Source organism: Triticum aestivum, chromosome 7D (genome assembly GCF_018294505.1).
Source record: "Triticum aestivum cultivar Chinese Spring chromosome 7D, IWGSC CS RefSeq v2.1, whole genome shotgun sequence".
Classification (NCBI taxonomy): Eukaryota; Viridiplantae; Streptophyta; class Magnoliopsida; order Poales; family Poaceae; genus Triticum; species Triticum aestivum.
Window position 1 is genome coordinate 392185602 of NC_057814.1, and position 22822 is coordinate 392208423.

At 45.0% G+C, this 22822-nt stretch overlaps 1 protein-coding gene across 1 annotated transcript; it reads right to left on the bottom strand.

Moving 5' to 3' along the window:
• Positions 1 to 13190: 13190 nt before the first annotated feature.
• LOC123165170 (BTB/POZ and MATH domain-containing protein 1) lies at positions 13191 to 15054 on the bottom strand. Its single transcript, XM_044582799.1, has 2 exons — positions 14929 to 15054; positions 13191 to 14629 (listed from the first exon to the last, which is right to left on the bottom strand). Exon 2 carries the CDS (start codon positions 14598 to 14600, stop codon positions 13500 to 13502), a length of 1101 nt encoding a protein of 366 aa, XP_044438734.1. The 5' UTR covers positions 14601 to 14629; positions 14929 to 15054; the 3' UTR covers positions 13191 to 13499.
• Between the last annotated feature and the right edge of the window lie 7768 nt (positions 15055 to 22822).

The window sequence follows — 22822 nt, forward strand, 5'->3', positions numbered from 1 at the left end:
GTGATTCATAATCAAGTGGTTCCAAAAGTCCATCAGTATGTAGTTTCTTCATGCGCTTTACACCGATATGACCTAAACGGCAGTGCCACAAATAAGTTGGACTATCATTATCAACTCTGCATCTTCTGGCTTCAATATTATGAATATGTGTATCACTACTATCGAGATTCAACAAAAATAGACCACTCTTCAAGGGTGCATGACCATAAAAGATATTACTCATATAAATAGAACAACCATTATTCTCTGATTTAAATGAATAACCGTCTCGCATCAAACAAGATCCAGATATAATGTTCATGCTCAACGCTGGCACCAAATAACAATTATTCAGGTCTAAAACTAATCCCGAAGGTAGATGTAGAGGTAGCGTGCCGACCGTGATCACATCGACTTTGGAACCATTTCCCACGCGCATCGTCACCTCGTCCTTAGCCAATCTTTGCTTAATCCGTAGTCCCTGTTTCGAGTTGCAAATATTAGTAACAGAACCAGTATCAAATACCCAGGTGCTACTGCGAGCATTAGTAAGGTACACATCAATAACATGTATATCACATATACCTTTGTTCACCTTGCCATCCTTCTTATCCGCCAAATACTTGGGGCAGTTCCGCTTCTAGTGACCAGTCTGCTTGCAGTAGAAGCACTCAGTCTCAGGCTTAGGTCCAGACTTGGGTTTCTTCTCCTGAGCAGCAACTTGCTTGCTGTTCTTCTTGAAGTTCCCCTTCTTCCCTTTGCCCTTTTTCTTGAAACTAGTGGTCTTGTCAACCATCAACACTTGATGCTTTTCTTGATTTCTACCTTCGTCGATTTCATCATCATGAAAAGCTCGGGAATCGTTTTCGTCATCCCTTGCATACTATAGTTCATCACGAAGTTCTACTAACTTGGTGATGGTGACTAGAGAATTCTGTCAATCACTATTTTATCTGGAAGATTAACTCCCACTTGATTCAAGCGATTGTAGTACCCAGACAATCTGAGCACATGCTCACTGCTTGAGCTATTCTCCTCCATCTTTTAGCTATAGAACTTGTTGGAGACTTCATATCTCTCAACTCGAGTATTTGCTTGAAATATTAACTTCAACTCCTGGAACGTTTCATATGGTCCATGACGTTCAAAACGTCTTTGAAGTCCCGATTCTAAGCCGTTAAGCATGGTGCACTAAACTATCAAGTAGTCATCGTGTTGAGCTAGCCAAACATTCACAACGTCTGCATCTACTCCTGCAATAGGTCTGTCACCTAGCGGTGCATCAAGGACATAATTCTTCTGTGCAGCAATGAGGATAATCCTCAGATCACAGATCCAATCCGCATCATTGATACTAACATCTTTCAACTTTGCTTTCTCAAGGAACGCATTAAAATTCAACGGAACAACAGCACGGGCCATCTATCTACAATCAACATAGACAAGCAAAATACTATCAGGTGCTAAGTTCATGATAAATTTAAGTTCAATTAATCATATTACTAAATAACTCCCACTTAGATAGACATCCCTCTAATCCTCTAAGTGATCACGTGATCCAAATCAACTAAACCATGTCCGATCATCACGTGAGATGGAGTAGTTTCAATGGTGAACATCACTATGTTGATCATATCTACTATATGATTCACGCTCGACCTTTCGGTCTCCATGTTCCGAGGCCATATCTGTTATATGCTAGGCTCATCAAGTTTAACCTGAGTATTCCGCGTGTGCAACTGTTTTGCACCCGTTGTATTTGAACGTAGAGCCTATCACACCCGATCATCACGTGGTGTCTCAGCACGAAGAACTTTCGCAACGGTGCATACTCAGGGAGAACACTAATACTTTGATAATTTAGTGAGGGATCATCTTATAATGCTACCGTCAATCAAAGCAAGATAATATGCATAAAAGATAAACATCACATGCAATCAATATAAGTGATATGATATGGCCATCATCATCTTGTGCTTGTGATCTCCATCTCCGAAGCACCGTCATGATCACCATCGTCACCGGCGCGACACCTTGATCTCCATCGTAGCATCGTTGCCGTCTTGCCAATCTTATGCTTCTACGACTATCGCTACCGCTTAGTGATAAAGTAAAGCATTTACAGGGCGATTGCATTGCATACAATAAAGCGACAACCATATGGCTCCTGCCAGTTGCCGATAACTCGGTTACAAAACATGATCATCTCATACAATAAAATTTAGCATCATGTCTTGACCATATCACATCACAACATGCCCTGCAAAAACAAGTTAGACGTCCTCTACTTTGTTGTTGCAAATTTTACGTGGCTGCTACGTGCTTAGCAAGAACCGTTCTTACCTACGCATCAAAACCACAACGATAGTTTGTCAAGTTGGTGTTGTTTTAACCTTCGCAAGGACCGGGCGTAGCCACACTAGGTTCAACTAAAGTTGGAGAAACTAACACCCGCCAGCCACCTGTGTGCAAAGCACGTCGGTAGAACCAGTCTCGCGTAAGCGTACGCGTAATGTCGGTCCGGGCCGCTTCATCCAACAATACCGCCGAACCAAAGTATGACATGCTGGTAAGCAGTATGACTTATATCGCCCACAACTCACTTGTGTTCTACTCGTGCATATGACATCTACGCATAAAACCTGGCTCGGATGCCACTGTTGGGGAACGTAGTAATTTCAAAAAAATTCCTACGCACACGCAAGATCATGGTGATGCATAGCAACGAGAGGGGAGAGTGTTGTCCACATACCCTCGTAGACCGAAAGCGGAAGCGTTAGCACAACACGGTTGATGTAGTCGTACGTCTTCACGATCCGACCGATCAAGTACCGAACGCACGGCACCTCCGAGTTCAGCACACGTTCAGCCCGATGACGTCCCTTGAACTCCGAGCCAGCCGAGTGTTGAGGGAGAGTCTCGTGAGCACGACGGCGTGGTGACGATGATGATGTTCTACCGACGCAGGGCTTCGCCTAAGCACCGCTACGGTATTATCGAGGTGGACTATGGTGAGGGGGGCACCGCACACGGCTAAAAGATCAACAGATCAATTGTTGTGTCTCTAGGGTGCCCCCTGCCCCCGTATATAAAGGAGCAAGGGGGGAGAGGCGGCCGGCCAGGAGGGGCGCTCCAGGAGGAGTCCTACTCCCACCGGGAGTAGGACTCCCTCCCTTTTCCTTGTTGGATTAGGAGAGGAGAGGGAAGGAGAGAGAGGGGGAAAGGAAAGGGGGGCGCCGCCCCCCTCCTTGTCCAATTCGGACTTGGGGGGAGGGGCGCGCGGCTGCCCCTTGGCCGCATCTCCTCTTCCACCAATTGGGCCCATGAGGCCCAATAACCTCCGGGGGGTTCCGGTAACCCCCCGGTACTCCGGTATATATCCGATAACCCCCGGAACCATTCCGGTGTCCGAATATAGTCGTCCAATATATCAATCTTCATGTCTCGACCATTTTGAGACTCCTCGTCATGTCCGTGATCACATCCGGGACTCCGAACTACCTTCAGTACATCAAAACATATAAACTCATAATATAACTGTCATCGAAACTTTAAGCGTGCGAACCCTACGGGTTCGAGAACTATGTAGACATGACCGAGACACGTCTCTGGCCAATAACCAATAGCGGAACCTGGATGCTCATATTGGCTCCCACATATTCTACGAAGATCTTTATCGGTCAAACCGCATAACAACATACGTTGTTCCCTTTGTCATCGGTATGTTACTTGCCCGAGATTCGATCGTCGGTATCTCAATACCTAGTTCAATCTCGTTACCGGCAAGTCTCTTTACTCGTTCTGTAATACATCATCCCGCAACTAATTCATTAGTTACAATGCTTGCAAGGCTTATAGTGAAGTGCGTTACCGAGTGGGCCCAGAGATACCTCTCCGACAATCGGAGTGACAAATCCTAATCTCGAAATACGCCAACCCAACAAGTACCTTTGGATACACCTGTAGAGCACCTTTATAATCACCCAGTTACGTTGTGACGTTTGGTAGCACACAAAGTGTTCCTCCGGTAAATGGGAGTTGCATAATCTCATAGTCATAGGAACATATTTAAGTCATGAGAAAGCAATAGCAGAATACTAAACGATCGTGTGCTAAGCTAACGGAATGGGTCAAGTCAATCAGATCATTCTCCTAATGATGTGATCCCGTTAATCAAATGACAACTCATGTCAATGGTTAGGAAACATAACCATCTTTGATCAACGAGCTAGTCAAGTGGAGGCATACTAGTGACACTCTGTTTGTCTATGTATTCACACAAGTATTATGTTTCCGGTTAATACAATTCTAGCATGAATAATAAACATTTACCATGATATAAGGAAATAAATAATAACTTTATTATTGCCTCTAGGGCATATTTCCTTCAATAGGAAGGTATGGTGGACTCATATGGAATAACTTTGGGGTTTATGGAAGTGGATGCACAAGCAGTATTCCCGCTTAGTACAAGTGAAGGCTAGAAAAAGACTGCGAAGCGACCAACTAGAGAGCGACAACAGTCATGGACATGCATTATAATTAATAAACATTGAGTGCAAGCATGAATAGGATATAATCCACCATGAACATAAGTATCGTGGAGGCTATGTTGATTTTGTTTCAACTACATGTGTGAACATGTGCCAAGTCAAGTCACTCAAATCGTTCAAAGGAAGATACCACCCTATCATACCATATCACAACCATTTTAATAGCATATTGGCACGCAAGGTAAACCATTATAAACTCCTAGCTAATTAAGCATGGCATAAGCAACTATAATCTCTAATTGTCATTACAAACATGTTCATTCATAATAGGATGAATCAAGAACGATGAACTAATCGTATTTACAAAAACAAGAGAGGTCGAGTTCATACCAGCTTCTCTCATCTCAATAAGTCCATCTTATATCGTCATTATTGCCTTTCACTTGCACGACCAAACGGTGTGGATAATAATAATAGTGCACATGCATTGGACTAAGCTGGAATCTGCGATCATTTAATACAAAGGAGAAGACAAGGTAATATGGGCTCTTGATTAACTCAACAATAATGCATATAAGAGCCACTTTAACATTTTCATTAGGGTCTTCTCCTCTCGGCCCCCAAAGAACAGAAAGGAAATAAAACTATTTAAGCCGGAAGCTCCCAACAAGCAAAAAGAATAACGAGAAATCTTTTGGGGTTTTCTTTTAATTACTACTACTACAGGCATGAAAAGTAAACTAGCTAGAAGCTAAAACTTTTTTTGTTTTTCCTAAGGTTTTTGAAGCACACAAGAAGAAAGCGAGAAAAAGGAAAATAAACTAGCATGGAAAGTACAATGAAAAAGTATGAGCACTGACAACTGGCATGAGTGTGTGAACATGAATGTAATGTCGGTGAGAAATACGTACTCCCCCAAGCTTAGGCTTTTGGCCTAAGTTGGTCTATGGCCACGGCTGGCCTGGCGGATATCCAAAGTTGTAGCTGGGGTCGTACTGAGATGCAGCGGCTATCGCCTGATGAGCTGCAGCTTGAAGGCGGGCTGTCTCCGATCTCCTCTCATACTCATTCGCCTCCTCCCTAGTTATAACATATCTCCCTTTTGCCTGAAAGTCAAAGAAAGCAGGAGCAGGGAGAGCAACATGGACAGTGCGACGTTTGTCGAAGATTAGTCGGTACTAGAGGAATTGTTCATTCCTCTCAACAAAGTGATGGCGAACCATAGCATTATAATCTAAATAAGCAGGAAATGGATGCTCCCTATGGTAGCTTGTATTATTTCTCTAGATTCTCCCACAGTGATACTAGCAAGAAAATCCTTAAACTCAGATTTGCGAGGTTCACTAGCACTACCCCATTGCGGAAGTTTACAAGCAGTATTAAAATCTTCTAAGTCCATAGTATAAGATTTACCATAGAGATCAAATAGGACAGTATGAGAATTGCGTGAAGATGTAAATTTAAACCTTCTCACAAAGGAATCAGTTAGGTAATAATACTGAGGGCACTTAGCTAGCATGAAGCCCTCAAGTTCAGTGTTACATACATATGTGTCAAATTCCTCCTTAATTCCTGCTTGGACCATGAAATCTTCTGACGGCCATTCACAAGGCCGCACTTGGGCTTCTCTCGGTGGTTCATGGTCCGGCTCACGTATTGCGGGCCTGGGTCCTTGCTTCCTTGAAGAACCACCTTGGTACATTTTCCTAAACATATTCCTTCCTCTGAAAATTTTAGTAACTCAAAATAAAAGTGAACCAAACTCAATGAAATTGATAGCAACTACTCCCACAAGTGCCTAGATACTATATCATGCATTAGAACTACTTGGGACCAAATAAATTTGACATGCAAGCTCAAGAACAGGGTCACCTAAGCAGCAAAAATTTGCAATGAATAAAGCACTAGAACAAAAACTAATTGGACCATTGGAGGAGTCACATACCGAAGAACAATCTCCCAAAGCAGTCTTGTGAGTGGAGTTTTGAGCAAGGAGATCGAAAAATCGCAGCAAAACGAGCTAGAACACGGGTTTGAGCTAGGTGGTGAATTTTTTTGGAGGAAGACGAAGTGTGTGGGTGCTGGAATAAGTGGAGGGGGGCCACGTGGGGCCCACGAGGCGGGGGGCGCGCCCAGGGGGTGGGCGCGCCCTGGACCCTCGTGGTCAGGTGCTGGCTCCCCCTGATGTGTTCTCAGTGCCAGATATTCTCAAATATTCTAGAAAAAATCATATTTCAATTTCAGGGCATTTGGAGAACTTTTATTTTCGAAGTATTTTTTATTGCACGGATAATTCAGAAAACAGACAAAAAATAATATTTTTGCTTTATTTAATCTAAATAACAGAAAGTAAAAGGAGGGTACAGAGAGTTGTGCTTTCTAACTTCATCCATCTCATGCTCATCAAAAGGAATCCACTAACAAGGTTGATCAAGTCTTGTTAACAAACTCATTCCGATTTGCATGAAACCGGAGAATTTTCGAATAGCACTAGGTTACCTCAATGGGGATATGCACGTCTCCAACAATAAGAATATCATATTTCTTTTTTACAGTAGGAAGAGGAAATTCAAAACCTCCAATAGTAATCGATGGAATTTTTCCAATAGAGTTTATACTGTGGACTTGAGGTTGTTTCCTCGGAAAGTGTACCGTATGCTCATTACCATTAACATGAAAAGTGACATTGCCTTTGTTGCAATCAATAACAGCCCCTGCAGTATTCAAAAAGGGTCTACCAAGGATAATCGACATACTATCGTCCTCGGGAATATCAAGAATAACAAAGTCCGTTAAAATAGTAACGTTTGCAACCATAACAGGCACAACCTCACAAATACCGACAGGTATAGCAGTTGATTTATCAGCCATTTGCAAAGATATTTCAGTAGGTGTCAACTTATTCAAATCAAGTCTACGATATAAAGAGAGAGGCATAACACTAACACCGGCTCCAAGATCACATAAAGCAGTTCTAACATAGTTTCTTTTAATGGAGTATGGTATAGTTGGTACTCCTGGATCTCCTAGTTTCTTAGGTATTCCACCTTTAAAAGTATAATTAGCAAGTATGGTGGAAATTTCAGCTTCCGGTATCTTTCTCTTATTTGTAACAATTTCTTTCATATACTTAGCATAAGGATTCATTTTAAGCATATCAGTCAAACGCATACGCAAAAAGATAGGTCTAATCATTTTAGCAAAGCGCTCAAAATCCTCATCATCCTTTTTCTTGGATGGTTTAGGAGGAAAAGGCATGGGTTTCTGAACCCATGGTTTTCTTTCTTTACCGTGCTTCCTAGCAACGAAGTCTCTCTTATCATAACGTTGATTCTTTGATTGTGGGTTATCAAGATCAACAACAGGTTCAATTTCTACATCATTGTCATTGCTAGGTTGAGCATCAACATGAACATCATCATTAACATTATCACTAGGTTCATGTTCATCACCTGATTGTGTTTCAGCATCAGAAATAGAAATATCATTGGGATTCTCAGGTGTGTCAACAACAGGTTCACTAGAAGCATGCAAAGTCCTATCATTTTTCTTTTTCTTCTTCTTAGAAGGACTAGGTGCATCTACATTAGTTCTTTGAGAATCTTGCTCAGTTCTCTTAGGGTGGCCCTCAGGATACAAAGGTTCCTGAGTCATTCTACCCCCTCTAGTCACAACTCTAACATCATTATCATTTTTCTTATTATTTAATTCATTGAGCAAATCATTCTGAGCTTTAAGTACTTGTTCTACTTGAGTGGTAACCATAGAAGCATGTTTACTAATAAGTTGAAGTTCACCTTTAACACTAGACATATAATCACTCAAGTGTTCAATCATATAAGCATTGCGTTTCAATTGTCTACCAACATAAGCATTGAAGTTTTCTTGTTTAACAATAAAATTATCAAACTCGTCTAAGCATTGGCTAGCAGACTTATCACGAGGAATATCACCTTCATCAAATCTATAGAGAGAATTTACCTTTACTACCTGTGTCGGGTTATCAAGACCATGTATTTCTTCAACAGGTGGCAAATTAAGACCATGTGTTTCTTCAATAGGTGGTAAATTCTTAACATTTTCAGCTTTAATACCTTTTTCTTTCATAGATTTCTTTGCCTCTTGCATATCTTCAGGACTGCGAAATAGAACGCCCATTTTCTTCAAAGTTGGCTTAGGAGTTGGTTCAGGAAGTGTCCAATTATTTTCATTAGTCAACATATTATTCAATAGCAATTCAGCTTGATCAACTGTTCTTTCCCTGAAAACACAACCAGCACAACTATTCAGGTGGTCTCTGAAAGCATCGGTTAGTCCATTATAAAAGATATCCAAGTATTTCATTTTTCTTTAGGGGGTGATCAGGCAAAGCATTAAGTAATTGGAGAAGCCTCCCCCAAGCTTGTGGGAGACTCTCTTCTTCAATTTGCACAAAATTATATATTTCCCTTAAAGCAGCTTGTTTCTTATGAGCGGGGAAATATTTAGCAGAGAAGTAATAAATCATATCCTGGGGACTACGCACACAACCAGGATCAAGAGAATTAAACCATGTTTTAGCATCACCCTTTAATGAGAACGGAAATAATTTAAGGATATAGTAGTAGCGAGTTTTCTCATCATTAGTGAATAGGGTGGCTATATCATTTAATTTAGTAAGATGTGCCACAACAGTTTCAGATTCATAGCCATAAAAAGGATCAGATTCAACCAAAGTAATTATCTCAGGATCGACAGAGAAATCATAATCCTTATCAGTAATACAAATAGGTGAAGTAGCAAAAGCAGGGTCATATTTCATTCTAGCATTCAAAGATTTTTCTTTCAGCTTAGCTAATAATTTCTTAAGATCATTCCTATCATTGCAAGCAAGAAAGTCTCTAGCAGTTTCTTCATCCATAACATAACCCTCAGGCACAACAGGCAATTCATATCTAGGGGGAGAATCTTCATCATCACTTTCATCAATATTATCAGTTTCAATAATTTCATTCTCTCTAGCCCTAGCAAGTTGTTCATCAAGAAATTCACCCAGTGGCACAGTGTTATCAAGCATAGAAGTAGTTTCATCATAAGTATCATGCATAGCAGAAGTGCCATCATCAATAACATGCGACATATCAAAATTAATAGCAGAAGCAGGTTTAGGTGTCGCAAGTTTACTCAAAACAGAAGGAGAATCAAGTGTAGAGCTAGATGGCAGTTCCTTACCTCCCCTCGTAGTTGAGGGATAAATTTTGGTTTTCTCGTCTTTCAAGTTCCTCATAGTGACCAGAAGATATAAATCCCAAGTGACTCAAAGAATAGAGCTATGCTCCCCGACAACGGCGCCAGAAAATAGTCTTGATAACCCACAAGTATAGGGGATCGCAACAGTTTTCGAGGGTAGAGTATTCAACCCAAATTTATTGATTCGACACAAGGGGAGCCAAAGAATATTCGCAAGTATTAGCAGTTGAGTTGTCAATTCAACCACACCTGGATAACTTAGTATCTGCAGCAAAGTATTTAGTAACAAAGTAGTATGGAAGTAGCGGTAACGGTGGCAAAAGTAACAGTAGCAGTTTTGTAGTAATTGTAACAATGGCAACGGTAAAGTAACTAAGCAAAGATCAATATGTGAAAAGCTCGTAGGAATTGGATCAGTGATGGATAATTATGTCGGATGCGATTATTCATGCAACAGTTATAACATAGGGTGACACAGAACTAGCTCCAGTTCATCAATGTAATGTAGGCATGTATTCCGAATATAGTCATACGTGCTTATGGAAAAGAACTTGCATGACATCTTTTGTCCTACCCTCCCGTGGCAGCGGGGTCCTATTGAAAACTAAGGGATATTAATGCCTCCTTTTAATAGAGTACCGGACCAAAGCATTAACACTTAGTGAATACACGAACTCCTCAAACTACGGTCATCACCGGGAATGGTCCCGATCATTGTCACTTCGGGGTTGCCGGATCATAACACATAGTAGGTGACTATTGACTTGCAAGATAGGATCAAGAACTCACATATATTCATGAAAACATAATAGGTTCAGATCTGAAATCATGGCACTCGGGCCCTAGTGACAAGCATTAAGCATAGCAAAGTCATAGCAACATCAATCTCAGAACATAGTGGATACTAGGGATCAAACCCTAACAAAACTAACTCGATTACATGATAAATCTCATCCAACCCATCACCATCCAGCAAGCCTACGATGGAATTACTCACGCACGGCGGTGAGCATCATGAAATTGGTGATGGAGGAAGGTTGATGATGACGATGGCGACGGATTCCCCTCTCCGGAGCCCCGAACGGACTCCAGATCAGCCCTCCCGAGAGAGTTTAGGGCTTGGCGGCGGCTCCGTATCGTAAAACGCGATGAATCCTTCTCTCTGATTTTTTTCTCCCCGAACGTGAATATATGGAGTTGGAGTTGAGGTCAGTGGAGCACCAGGGGGCCCACGAGGCAGGGGGCGCGCCCCCACCCTCGTGGACAGGGTGTGGGCCCCCTGGCCTTGATTCTTTCGCCAGTATTTTTTATAAATTCCAAAAATATTCTCGTTGAAGTTTCAGGTCATTCCGAGAACTTTTATTTCTGCACAAAAATAACACCACGGCAATTCTGCTGAAAAGAGCGTCAGTCCGGGTTAGTTCCATTCAAATCATGCAAGTTAGAGTCCAAAACAAGGGCAAAAGTGTTTGGAAAAGTAGATACGATGGAGACGTATCATCGCCGCCCCCGACCATGCAGTTCGGCGGGTCCCCGGGTGCCGCGGGTCCCTACGATGGTGTGGACGGGCCCCTTTTCGATGGCGGTACTCTGCAGCCCGGACAGTCGGCGTCGTCGCCCTCGTGGTTCCATGCAGATGACACATACCCGCCCGTCGTCCACGCCCAGCCACCGCCGCGGTTCTCCAAGCTGGAGTTCGCGACCTACGACGGCACCGTCGACCCCCTGAATTGGCTCAACCAATGCGACCAATGTTTCAGGGGGCAGCGCACGCTCGCGTCCGACCGCACCTGGATCGCCTCCTATCATCTACGAGGCGCCGCCCAGACGTGGTATCACGCCCTCGAGCAGGACGAGGGCGGCATGCCACCATGGAAGCATTTCCGCGATCTGTGCCTCTTGCGCTTCGGTCCGCCTATACGCGGGAGCCGTCTGGCGGAGCTCGGGCGCCTTCCGTTCCTCACCACAGTGCAAGACTTCGCCGACCGCTTCCAGGCACTGGCGTGCCACGCCCCCGGCGTTTCGGCTCGTCAGCGTGCTGAGCTCTTCGTTGGCGGCCTATCGGACCACATTCGCGTGGATGTGGAGATGCGCGGGCCACAGGACCTCCAGGTGGCCATCCAGCAGGCGTCACTGCCCCGGGCCGCTGGGCCGCCACCCTGGCCGGAAGTTCTCGCGCAGGGTCGGCCTGCTCAGGCTTCCGCGGCGCCCCTCGCCGCGACCGCGGCGCGCCCGTTCCGCCGGCTCACCCCGGCCGAGCAACTCGAGCGTCGCCGCCAAGGGTTGTGCTTCAAATGCGACGAGCCCTACGTGCCCGGCCATGTCTGTCCGCGACTCTTCCACCTGGAGGCTGCGGACTACATTGAGGAGGACGCCGCCGCCGCCGCCGGGCTCGGCGTCCTGCCCGCCCCAGCTGACACGAAGGGGTTTGGCGCCCGTTGATCACCTCGAGGAATTACGCAAGCGCCTCCCCGCCTTCCATCTCGAGGACGAGCTGTTTGTGTACGCGGGGATAGATGTTATGGCCGGCATATACTACAGCCCAGGCAGTTAGGGGCCTGGCCCAGTTAACTTATCGTTATTAGGGGCTTAGCCCAGTTATCGTATTTGGAGATTATATAAACTCATGTAAGGACTAGTTTGAAGTTAAGCAGAAGCAATCATATTTGCTCGGCTTCCTGAAGGGAGCCGGGAGACCTAACCCTAGCCATCGCCTCGTGCGCCCTCTCTCTCTCTCTCTCTCTCTCTCTCTCTCTCTCTCTCTCTCTCTCGTGATGGCGCCCCAGCGCCGACGACCTCGCCTTCCTCCACGCCAAGCCCCCTTCCACCCCTACAACCTACGAGTTAGACCCGGTAAGAACCCAGCTCCGATCACCAGAACAACTGAGTAACTAGATCCTCAGCCCACCGGTTTGTGTTTGGATTAATCAAATCATTTACATTTGCAAACCGTTTTGTGGAAAGAGCGAAAAGCAAACAATAGACATCCCCAAGTTAAATGTTTTCACATGAGCGGTCGGTCAAAACAGAAAATGCACTTTGGATAATGAAAAAGGAAAACAGCATATTGCTCAAAGTTATTGACAACTTGAACAGAGATAACAGGTCCATTTCAAATTAAAGTAATGAACTGATGTAATAAAGAAATTTGTAGTGCATCTGTAAAAGGAGGGAAATGGCAACAATCAGCTTATGGCAGTAAAGATGCATATCTTCGGATAGTACAGTTAGCACCCTGTGACTTAAATGGTACTCCAATAATGAACTAACATTATCCATCTTCTTTATCATACACGGAGTCACGGAGTATCAACTAAAAGAGCAGAAGTCAACATTCATTGAGCAGTCAGCAGTCATGTGACAGCAGATGTCCTGAGCGACAAACACAATCCATCTTTTATATGAAAAGAGATCAACAGTGGTAAGCTGAACCGTGCGTTGCAAAACAGAGCGAAGGACCAAAGCAATTCAAAAAGTGCGAGTAAGATGGACCAAATCAAAACAAGCTGCAGATCAACAGATCACACATCATTCGGAACATACTTGCTGGAGCATATCCGCTAAATTGACCCAGGAATGCATCTAAAGATCAACATTTCACAGCTACACATACATGACCAACATGACATTAATAGTTTCTCCGAAAAAGCTAAAGAGTTACCAGGGACTGCTTAGATGATTTCTCAAAGCATAGGATCTAGATACGCATAATAAATTTTGGTGGAACTGCTTTCATCATACCAGTCATTCTGCTGACAGAAGCACTCATAGTCTAGCATTGTAGCTTTTGGATCTGCTCTAAAGAAAGCTTTGGCGAGCACGGCTCCTCTTCTCCCACACATCTGCTAATGGAGAAGGAGAACCTCTTTTCAGAAGCTGGTACCCTTGGCTTGCCACCACAGCATCGACTCTGTTGGAAGGGGCCATAAAATTGACGCAAGCTTCTTTAAGCTTCTGGCAATTGTACTTATCAGCTAGCCATAGTGCACTAGCCACATTCTCCACATTAAGGTTCATAACCAAGGTGCGTGCACACATAAGCTTCAACCTCTCTAAACCATATTGATCCGCAGCTGCAAGTAGATGCTGGAAAACAGCATTGCTTTCAGCTCTACTGAAATCATCCATCACAGGCAAGGAATCGGTGTAAATGAAATGGAGGAGAGCCTTGAAAACCGCTGGTTCCACAGAGTTGATGGTTATGCGGCTCATCTTCTTCTCCTTCATGGGTTCGCCGAACTGCTTCCGGAAGACAGGTGACCGCGCAGCAAGCACCGCCCTGTGGGCAGCAAATGTTTCTTGTTGAACGTCGAAGGTCACATCTGCTGCGGACGTATCCTCCAACATCTTGCGAAAATGCTGTAGTGCGTTAGGGGGAGGCACATCAATTTCACACAATGGTTTGGTTTCAGACACCCTTAATTGGCCTAAGACAGTGATGACACATTCAATCACAAGGCAGTCATCTCGGACATACACTGAATCCTCCAACGCCTCCCTTCTTATACACCTCTCCTTACCCCAGGTAGCCTCTGCGAAGCTGTCAGACTTGAATCGAAACGGCTCCTCATCCAATTCAAAGAATACACTTGACAATAACGATTTGGGCTTTCCAGTGACTTGATCAATCAGTCTTATGTCGACGACCGCTGGCGCCTGCCCATACTTGCTCATGAACTCAACAAAAACTGATATGAATCCCTCACTGTCGTCGCCATAACCCTCTGGGTAGTACAAGATAGCCCAGTCGAATCCCCCAACCCTGAAGGTGCTGGAGCGGATGAAACCATCAGCATTGACGTCCATGCCAACAATCCCGTGACTAAACTGACAGATCTTCAATCGGTGCGCGCCTTGCACCGCCTGATATGCGCAGGACGATATGGTGGTTGACGCCATTACTCTCTGCTTTGTGTGCTGTGGTGCCCCTGCAACATTAGCACATTCGTGTATGTTAAATATATCTATCTACAAGAAATCAATAGCTCAATCGTACTAGATAGATCGAACTCATAAAGTTCCAGAGGAAAAGAGAAGATGCAATGCCTGATTCCAGTTCTAGGTGGAATCAAGAATGGATCCACAGTTCACCCAATCACCAAAAAAAGAAACGATTCCTGTTCTAAGAGGAATCAAGAAAGCACACGCATTGGTTCCAATAATCCAAAGGATCCAAAAGAAGACGGCGAATGTCGGATTGAAGCAACCTAGACGGGGGGCTCCTTACCTTCAATGTTGCCGGCGGCGGACCTACAGCGTGTCGGCGGCAGGGGGGTGGTGCGTGGCGGCGGCCGTGCCTTTCGCTCTTCGCTATGGAGCAGAGGTGCCCAAACCCAGCACAGGCGTAAACGGACCTGGCATGGCACGGCACGCGGAAGCCTGTTTATAAGCGGGCCGTGTCATTCTGACACGCGGGCCGAGCACGGCACATTAACTAAACGGGCCGGTCCAACACGGTACGGAATGTGTGCCGGCCTCCCCGTGCATGGGGAAGAAGCTTTCCCTGCGGAGAGCTTCTTTTTTTTTGAGACAAACTGCAAAGCTTTATTATGTCGTCACAATGTTTACAGGGACGAAATCAAGATCGTTGGGTTGGCCTAATCAAACATGACGGCCAACCCCGAAAGATAAAGCATACTTTGCAAGTTTGTGAGCCCCGCGGAGAGCTCCTAAAGGGCGCCTTCAGCGCCCGTTTGAGGTACTGGCGCCTACGCGCCCTCGAACTGGGCCGGCCCAAGTCGCCTCGTTCGCATCTCCCGGGTAGATCGCCTCGTTCGCTGCTCGCGCACAGATTGCCTTGTTCCGTCGATCGCGGTTGATCGGTCGACAGTTGACCGGTCAACCGGCCATTGACTCTTGGAAAAAAGAAAATATCGAAAAATCCGAAAAAAATAAAAATCTCGCAAATTCTTAAATGTTCATGAATTCTAAAAGAAAAGTTCACAAACTTAAAAAAAATAGTTCACGAATTTCTAAAAAATGTTCATCCATCAAGAAAAGTTCATCAATTTTAGAAAAAGTTCATCGAATTTGATAAAAAAGGTTCATTGCTTTGAAAAAAGTTCATTGGTTTTGAAAAGAAAGTACGCAAACTTCAAAAAAAGTTCACGAATTTAACAACAAGTTCATCGAATTGGAAAAAAAAAGTTCACCGATTTTGAAAAAAGTTCATTGACTTCAAAAAAAGTTCATCGAATTTAAAAAAAGTTCACCGATTTTGAAAAAAAGTTCACCGATTTCTAAAAAACGTTCATCCAATTAGAAAAAAAAATCGTTCAGAAAATCCGGTGAACATTTTGCGTCGAATTAGAAAAAAAGAAAAGAAGAAGAAGAAATAAAACGAAAAATAAAAAAGAACTGGCAAGAATAAAAGATGGAAGAAGTTACGCAGTATCACGGAAAGTTTAGTGGCTGGGGTGGTTAGTGCGTTTTGTACTGAATCCCGGCGGCGCGGGTTCGAATCCCACCTGGCCGTTCCCCTTTTTGCGCTCCATAAAATTGAAATGGGCTGGCCCATCGTGGAGGCCGGGGTATGCGCCCTGTACCCATAAACCTATATCGGGCGCTGAGGGCGCCGTATAGGATTTGCGTTCCCCGCAATCATCAACTTTCATTTTGATGATGCTATTTTCATTGGCTGAGACATTAAATAGGATTTGCATGCTGCTCTTAAGAAATTAATGACATGGAAAACCAATATAGTGGTTGGCTCTTCCCAATTTCCCAAGCGGGCCAAATAGAAGTAATTATTGTCATTGATTTTTGTTTAATATTCTCCATTCAACCTCCACGCACCTAGGTTGTGATGCACCTCCTTATATGCCATATTCACCCGGATGGACGGAGTACATGCCCATGTGCAGCCTAAGGGTTCTTGACACATGACTAATGCTATCCTTGAGGCCTTGAGGGTGATATGTTGGAGGAGTGCATGGGTAAACGATGGTCCATGGGTCTATAAAAAGTTGAAAACCAGTTAAAAGTGGGCATGTCCATGGCTCATGGTGAACCATGTCTTTTCATTCACTTATGAAGATGCATTGACTAGTTGGGGCGGAGATTGCAAGAGACAGTTCAAGGGCTGACTTAGCCATCGATGGTTGTGAACTTGTGATTATTCTCAGATCACTGAACACACACAAATAAAAGTTGACTTAGCCATCGATGATTGTGATTATTCTCAGCTCACTGAACACACACAAACAAAACTGCTAAGCACTATTAAGAGCATCTACAGTCGGGCGTCCCAAACCCGCCTTAAACGCCCGGACGGATGGCCCGGTCATTGGCCAGTCACGAAAATTCGACCCAGATGGACGCCTCAAACGGGCCTCAAAACGCCCAGGCTGGACGGCACCCCTCATATCCAGCCCAAATCTGGGCGGATATGGGGGCGTCTGGGCGCGCCCGCCACGTCGGACCCGGCCCACACTGACCCACCCGACCCCACATATATTTCTCCCCATTTGCTCGCCGGATCAAACCTGATGTAGGGTAGAACCCTAGATGCCCGATCTTTCACGATTGGAGCAGATCCCACGAAGAACACGACGAACACGAGGGAAACACGAGAGGATTCACTCAAACCAACAAGATTCGATTACACATGTGCTAGATCCTCGAAACGCAAAAAGATCCACGATCCACGATCAACAAAGGACGATACAAGTAGCAAGTTCTTTTCCGTGAGGAGGTCTTGAGGGGTCTTCCCGTGAGGGGTCTTGAATCCACTTGGGGGGATCTTCTCCGTAGAGGTCGTGAACTCCGATGGAGAAGGTATCAAGTGGAGAGCATAGCTTCTCAAATGAGCTACTACTTTGCTAACCCTAAAACGTAGGTAGAAAAAGAGTATTTATAGTCTAGGGGGTGAAAGGGTACATGGGCCTTGGCCCGAGTCACTGCGCGCAGGCAAGGCCGGAAGTTCCGAGTGCCGGAGGTTCCGGGCCAAGGTCCGGGGAGGGTCCGGCTTAACCAGAGAGTTGGCATGGTGGGAGCTGGGCTGGCATCCGGGGGCTGGAAGGTCCGGGCAGGACGGAGGTTCCGGGCCAGGTTCCGGGCTGGTTCAGGACTAACCAGAGAGTTGGCACGCCCGGGCTCGTTTGGGTCGTCGAAGGCCGGAAGTTCCATGGAGGCCGGAGGTTCCGGGCTCTGGCCAGAAGTTCCGGGCTGAACAGAGAGTTGACGCCTGTCCCTTCTTCCTCAGCTCTCTGCTCCATGGCTTGTGCGTCGTACCTGATTACACATAGTGTTTCTGACTTAGGTAGCAGCCATGTCTCACTCGAGTGTAAGGGAAACTCAAGTAGGAGAGATGTCACCTCGGATTGAATAGCACGTGCTCGAGCTCTTGTCATGAGTCCACTTGGAGCTTGGGTAGTTGAGGTAGTGTGCATGGGGATGACCGTGGGATGCTCCGCATCATCTCCCCCCCCCCCCCGGGAAAGATCCGACCTAGGATCGAAATCCTCATCACCATGGTACGGGAACAGATCTTTGACGTTGAAGATGTCGCTCAAGGAGTACTTGTCACGTGGTAAGTCGATCTTTTATGCATTGTTGTTGTAGCGCTCAAGCACCTTGAAGGGTCCATCGGATCGAGATAGAAGCTTGGACTTGCGTTCGTTGGGGAACCGGTCCTTGCGAAGGTGTAGCCACACAAGATCTCCAATGTTTAATATCATGTGTTGCTTGTGGATGTTGAGCTTGGTCATGAGTCATTGTACTTGGCGCTCGATGGTGTGCCTTGTATCTTCATGCATCTTCTTGAGGTAGTTCACTCGTACACTCGCGTCCATGTTGATGTGCTCTTGGAGTGGTAGGGATAGAATGTCCAAAGGGGACAATGGCTTGAAACCGTAGACGATCTCGAAGGGGGACTTTCCAGTAGTAGAGTGTCTTGCACGATTGTAGGCGTACTTGAAGGAAATATGCCCTAGAGGCAATAATAAAGTTATTATTTACTTCCTTATTTCATGATAAATTTTTATTATTCATGCTAGAATTGTATTAACCGGAAACATAATACATGTGTGAATACATAGACAAACATAGTGTCACTAGTATGCCTCTACTTGACTAGCTCGTTAATCAAAGTTGGTTAAGTTTCCTAACCATAGACATGAGTTGTCATTTGTTTAACAGGATCACATCATTAGGAGAATGATGTGATTGACTTGACCCATTCCGTTAGCTTAGCACACGATCGTTTAGTATTCTGCTATTGCTTTCTTCATGACTTATACATGTTCCTATGACTATGAGATTATGCAACTCCCGTTTACCGGAGGAACACTTTGTGTGCTACCAAACGTCACAACGTAACTGGGTGATTATAAAGGTGCTCTACAGGTGTCTCCGAAGGTACTTGTTGGGTTGGCGTATTTCGAGATTAGGATTTGTCACTCCGTTTGTCGGAGAGGTATCTCTGGGCCCACTCGGTAATTGTAACGCCCACGATGCGGCTATATCTCCCACGTGTCGAGGCACGACTTAGAGGCATAACCGCATTGTGGTTTTGTCGCAAGAAGGGTCATCTTCACACAATCCCATGTAATGAACAAGAATGGGATAAAGAGAGTTGGCTTACAATCGCCACTTCACACAATACATAGATATAATCCATACATCATCCAAAATACACACATAGACCGACTACGGTCAAAATCCATATGAAAAATAAGATAACCCCAAATGCTAGATCCCCGATCGTCCCAACTAGGCTCCACTACTGATCATCAGGAAAAGACACATAGTAACGACCACGTTCCTCGTCGAATTCCCACTTGAGGTCGATCCCATCATCTGCACTGGCATCGTCGGCACCTGCAACTGTTTTGGTAGAATCTGTGAGTCACGAGGACTCAGCAATCTCACACCCGCGAGATCAAGACTATTTAAGCTAATAGGAAAGGATTGTGTAATGAGGTGGAGCTGCAGCAGGCACTAAGCATATATGGTGGCTAACATACGCAAAAGAGAGCGAGAAGAGAAGCAACGGAACGGTCGTCATCTGGTAATGACCAAGAAGTGATCCTGAACTCCTACTTACGTCATTCATAACTCAAACTGTGTTCACTTCCCGGACTCCGCCGAGAAGAGACCATCACGGCTACACACACAGTTGATGTATTCTAAATTGGGTCAAGTGACAAGTTCTCTACAACCGGACATTAACAAATTCCCATCTGCCTCATAACCGCGGGCACGGCTTTCGAAAGATAATACCCTGCAGGGGTGTCCCAACTTAGCCCATCATAAGCTCTCACGGTCAACGAAGGATAAACCTTCTCCCAGGAGGACCCGATCAGTCTCGGAATCCCGGTTTACAAGACATTTCGACAATGGTAAAACAAGACCAGCAAAGCCACCCGAATGTGCCGACAAATCCCGATAGGAGCTGCACATATCTCGTTCTCAGGGCACACCGGATAAGCGAAGCGTACCGGTACCAACATAACCCAAGTTGCCAAGGGACGGTCCCGCACGGTGCTCTAGTTTGGACCAGCACTCAGAGGAACACTGGCCCGGGGGTTAAAATAAAGATGACCCATCGGGCTCGCGAAAACCCTAGGGAAAAGGCTTAGGTGGCAAATGGTAAAACCAAGGTTGGGCCTTGCTGGAGGAGTTTTATTCAAGGCGAACTGTCAAGGGGTCCCATAAATCACCCAACCGCGTAAGGAACGCAAACTCAAGGAACATAATACCGGTATGACGGAAACTAGGGCGGCAAGAGTGGAACAAAACACCAGGCATAAGGCCGAGCCTTCCACCCTTTACCAAAATATAGATGCATTAATTAAATAAGAGATATTGTGATATTCCAAAAATATCCATGTTCCAACATGGAACTAACTTCAACTTCACCTGCAACTAACAACGCTATAAGAAGGGCTGAGCAAAAGCGGTAACTTAGCCAAACAACGGTTTGCTAGGAAAGAATGGTTAGAGGCTTGACATGGAAAAATATGGGAGGCATGATATAGCAAGTGGTAGGTAGCGCAGCATGGCAACAGAACGAACAACTAGCAAAACAAAGATAGAAGTGATTTCGAGGGTATGGTCATCTTGCCTGCACGGTTCTCAGAGTTGTCGAAAGCTTGATCCTCGTAAGCGTACTCAACAGGTTCCTCGTTCACGAACTCGTCTCCCGGCTCTACCCAAGACAAGAACACAAGCAACGGAACCACAATCAATCATGGGAAAATGCACAAACAACATGATGCAATACATGAACGATATGCAAGATATGATATGCGATGCATATGCGTGCTCTGGAAGAAAAATGATGAACAAGGCAGTAACTTGGAAAACCAAGCATGTCACTGGAAAGATGAGATGATTTCGGTTGAAATCGATATAAAGATCACCGGAAACGGATGCACGGTTTGCAAATGGCAAGCCAAACAAGAATGACACGAATCTGCGATTAACAGCATGATAGCACTTAGAATCCAAGAAGAAACTATGCTACAGCACTCCAACGTAGCAACAAAGCATATGACAGTAATCTACAGGAGATGCTTGACAAAAGATGAACACTGAGCTACGGCTAGTTCACACCACAGCAGATTCAAACAAGCATGGCAAAAGTGCAAAAGATAATAGGTTCACAGACTTAGAGAAATTACTGGGCATGCCTGAAACAGCATCAGGTAGCAATGTTCAGAGCATGAAATCAACATGCTACAGGAACTTAACATGGCAAAACAAGACATGGTAGTATTCTACTAAATGTATATGACAAAAGTCCCTTACTGACCATAAGCCAAAAAGGACCAGAAGATATGATGGCACCATGTAAACATAGCAAGTTTCGTTAACAGGTTTCAGACTTGGCAGAAAACAGAGCATGGCAGAAACAATAATATGAAGGCATCTTGGTGAGCTTGATGCACTCACCACAAGGCAATGCATGACAAAACAAGCATACCTACAGCACGATGGCCTGTTTATGAAGCTATCCATGGCAAGAGAAAATACATAGCATGTATGAAAACAACTACAACAAGCTTGGCAAAACACGTAAACAATCTGCCAGAAATATTTTATAGCAAAAGTAGAGCAATATTGAGTCATGCAATGGCACTCTATAATTGCAAACAAATGCATGAATGGATCAATTACAACAATAGCTACAAAACATCCTTACTGAACATTTCCAAAATAAGCATGGATATCTCTGTAGCCACATGGATACATAGCAACAAAATAACAGCAGACAGAGAAATCACCAAGTCCCTGAAATCAGAAACATCACGAGGCCTAGTTTGCATGCTTGTGCTAGTCACCACAGAGATCACAAAAATACATGGCATACACCTCTGTAAAGATGGCATGGCATACAACAAAACACATGTAGAGCTCATGCCCATAAGATGCACAGATTAAATACAACAAAAATAACAAATCCTCAAGTTCTGATAAGTAACAGCAGTTAACAGCAACTAGCACTCTTGCACCAGAGATTTGGGCATCAATATGGACTCAAATGAACATGGTGCAATGGAACAAAATGAAGAGCATCTCGAGACGAACAATTCGATATATTACACGCACGAAACGGAGCTATATGCAGAGAGTTATGATGTGTTGAACAGGTGCACATACTGTAAAAATAAAATGACGAGAGAAAAATCGAGAGGGAGAAAAGAGGTCAACCGCGCGTTGACCCGATCTGGATCGGGATCACGGGCTCGGCGCGGCTCGCCGGGGTTGGGGAAGAGGAGGCGCTGGCGGGGAGAGGACGGGGCACCGGAGGAAGGAGGCCGGGGCGCGGTCGCCGGAGACGTGTCTCGGTCATGTCTACATAGTTCTCGAACCCGTAGGGTCCGCACGCTTAAAGTTACGACGACAGTTATATTATGTGTTTATATGTTTTGATGTACCGAAAGTAGTTCGGAGTCCCGGATGTGATCACGGACATGACGAGGAGTCTCGAAATGGTCGAGACATGAAGATTGATATATTGGACGACTATATTCGGACACCGGAATGGTTCCGGGGGTTATCGGATATATATACCGGAGTACCGGGGGGTTACCGGAACCCCCCGGAGGTTATTGGGCCTCATGGGCCCAATTGGTGGAAGAGGAGAGGCGGCCAAGGGGCAGTCGCGCGCCCCTCCC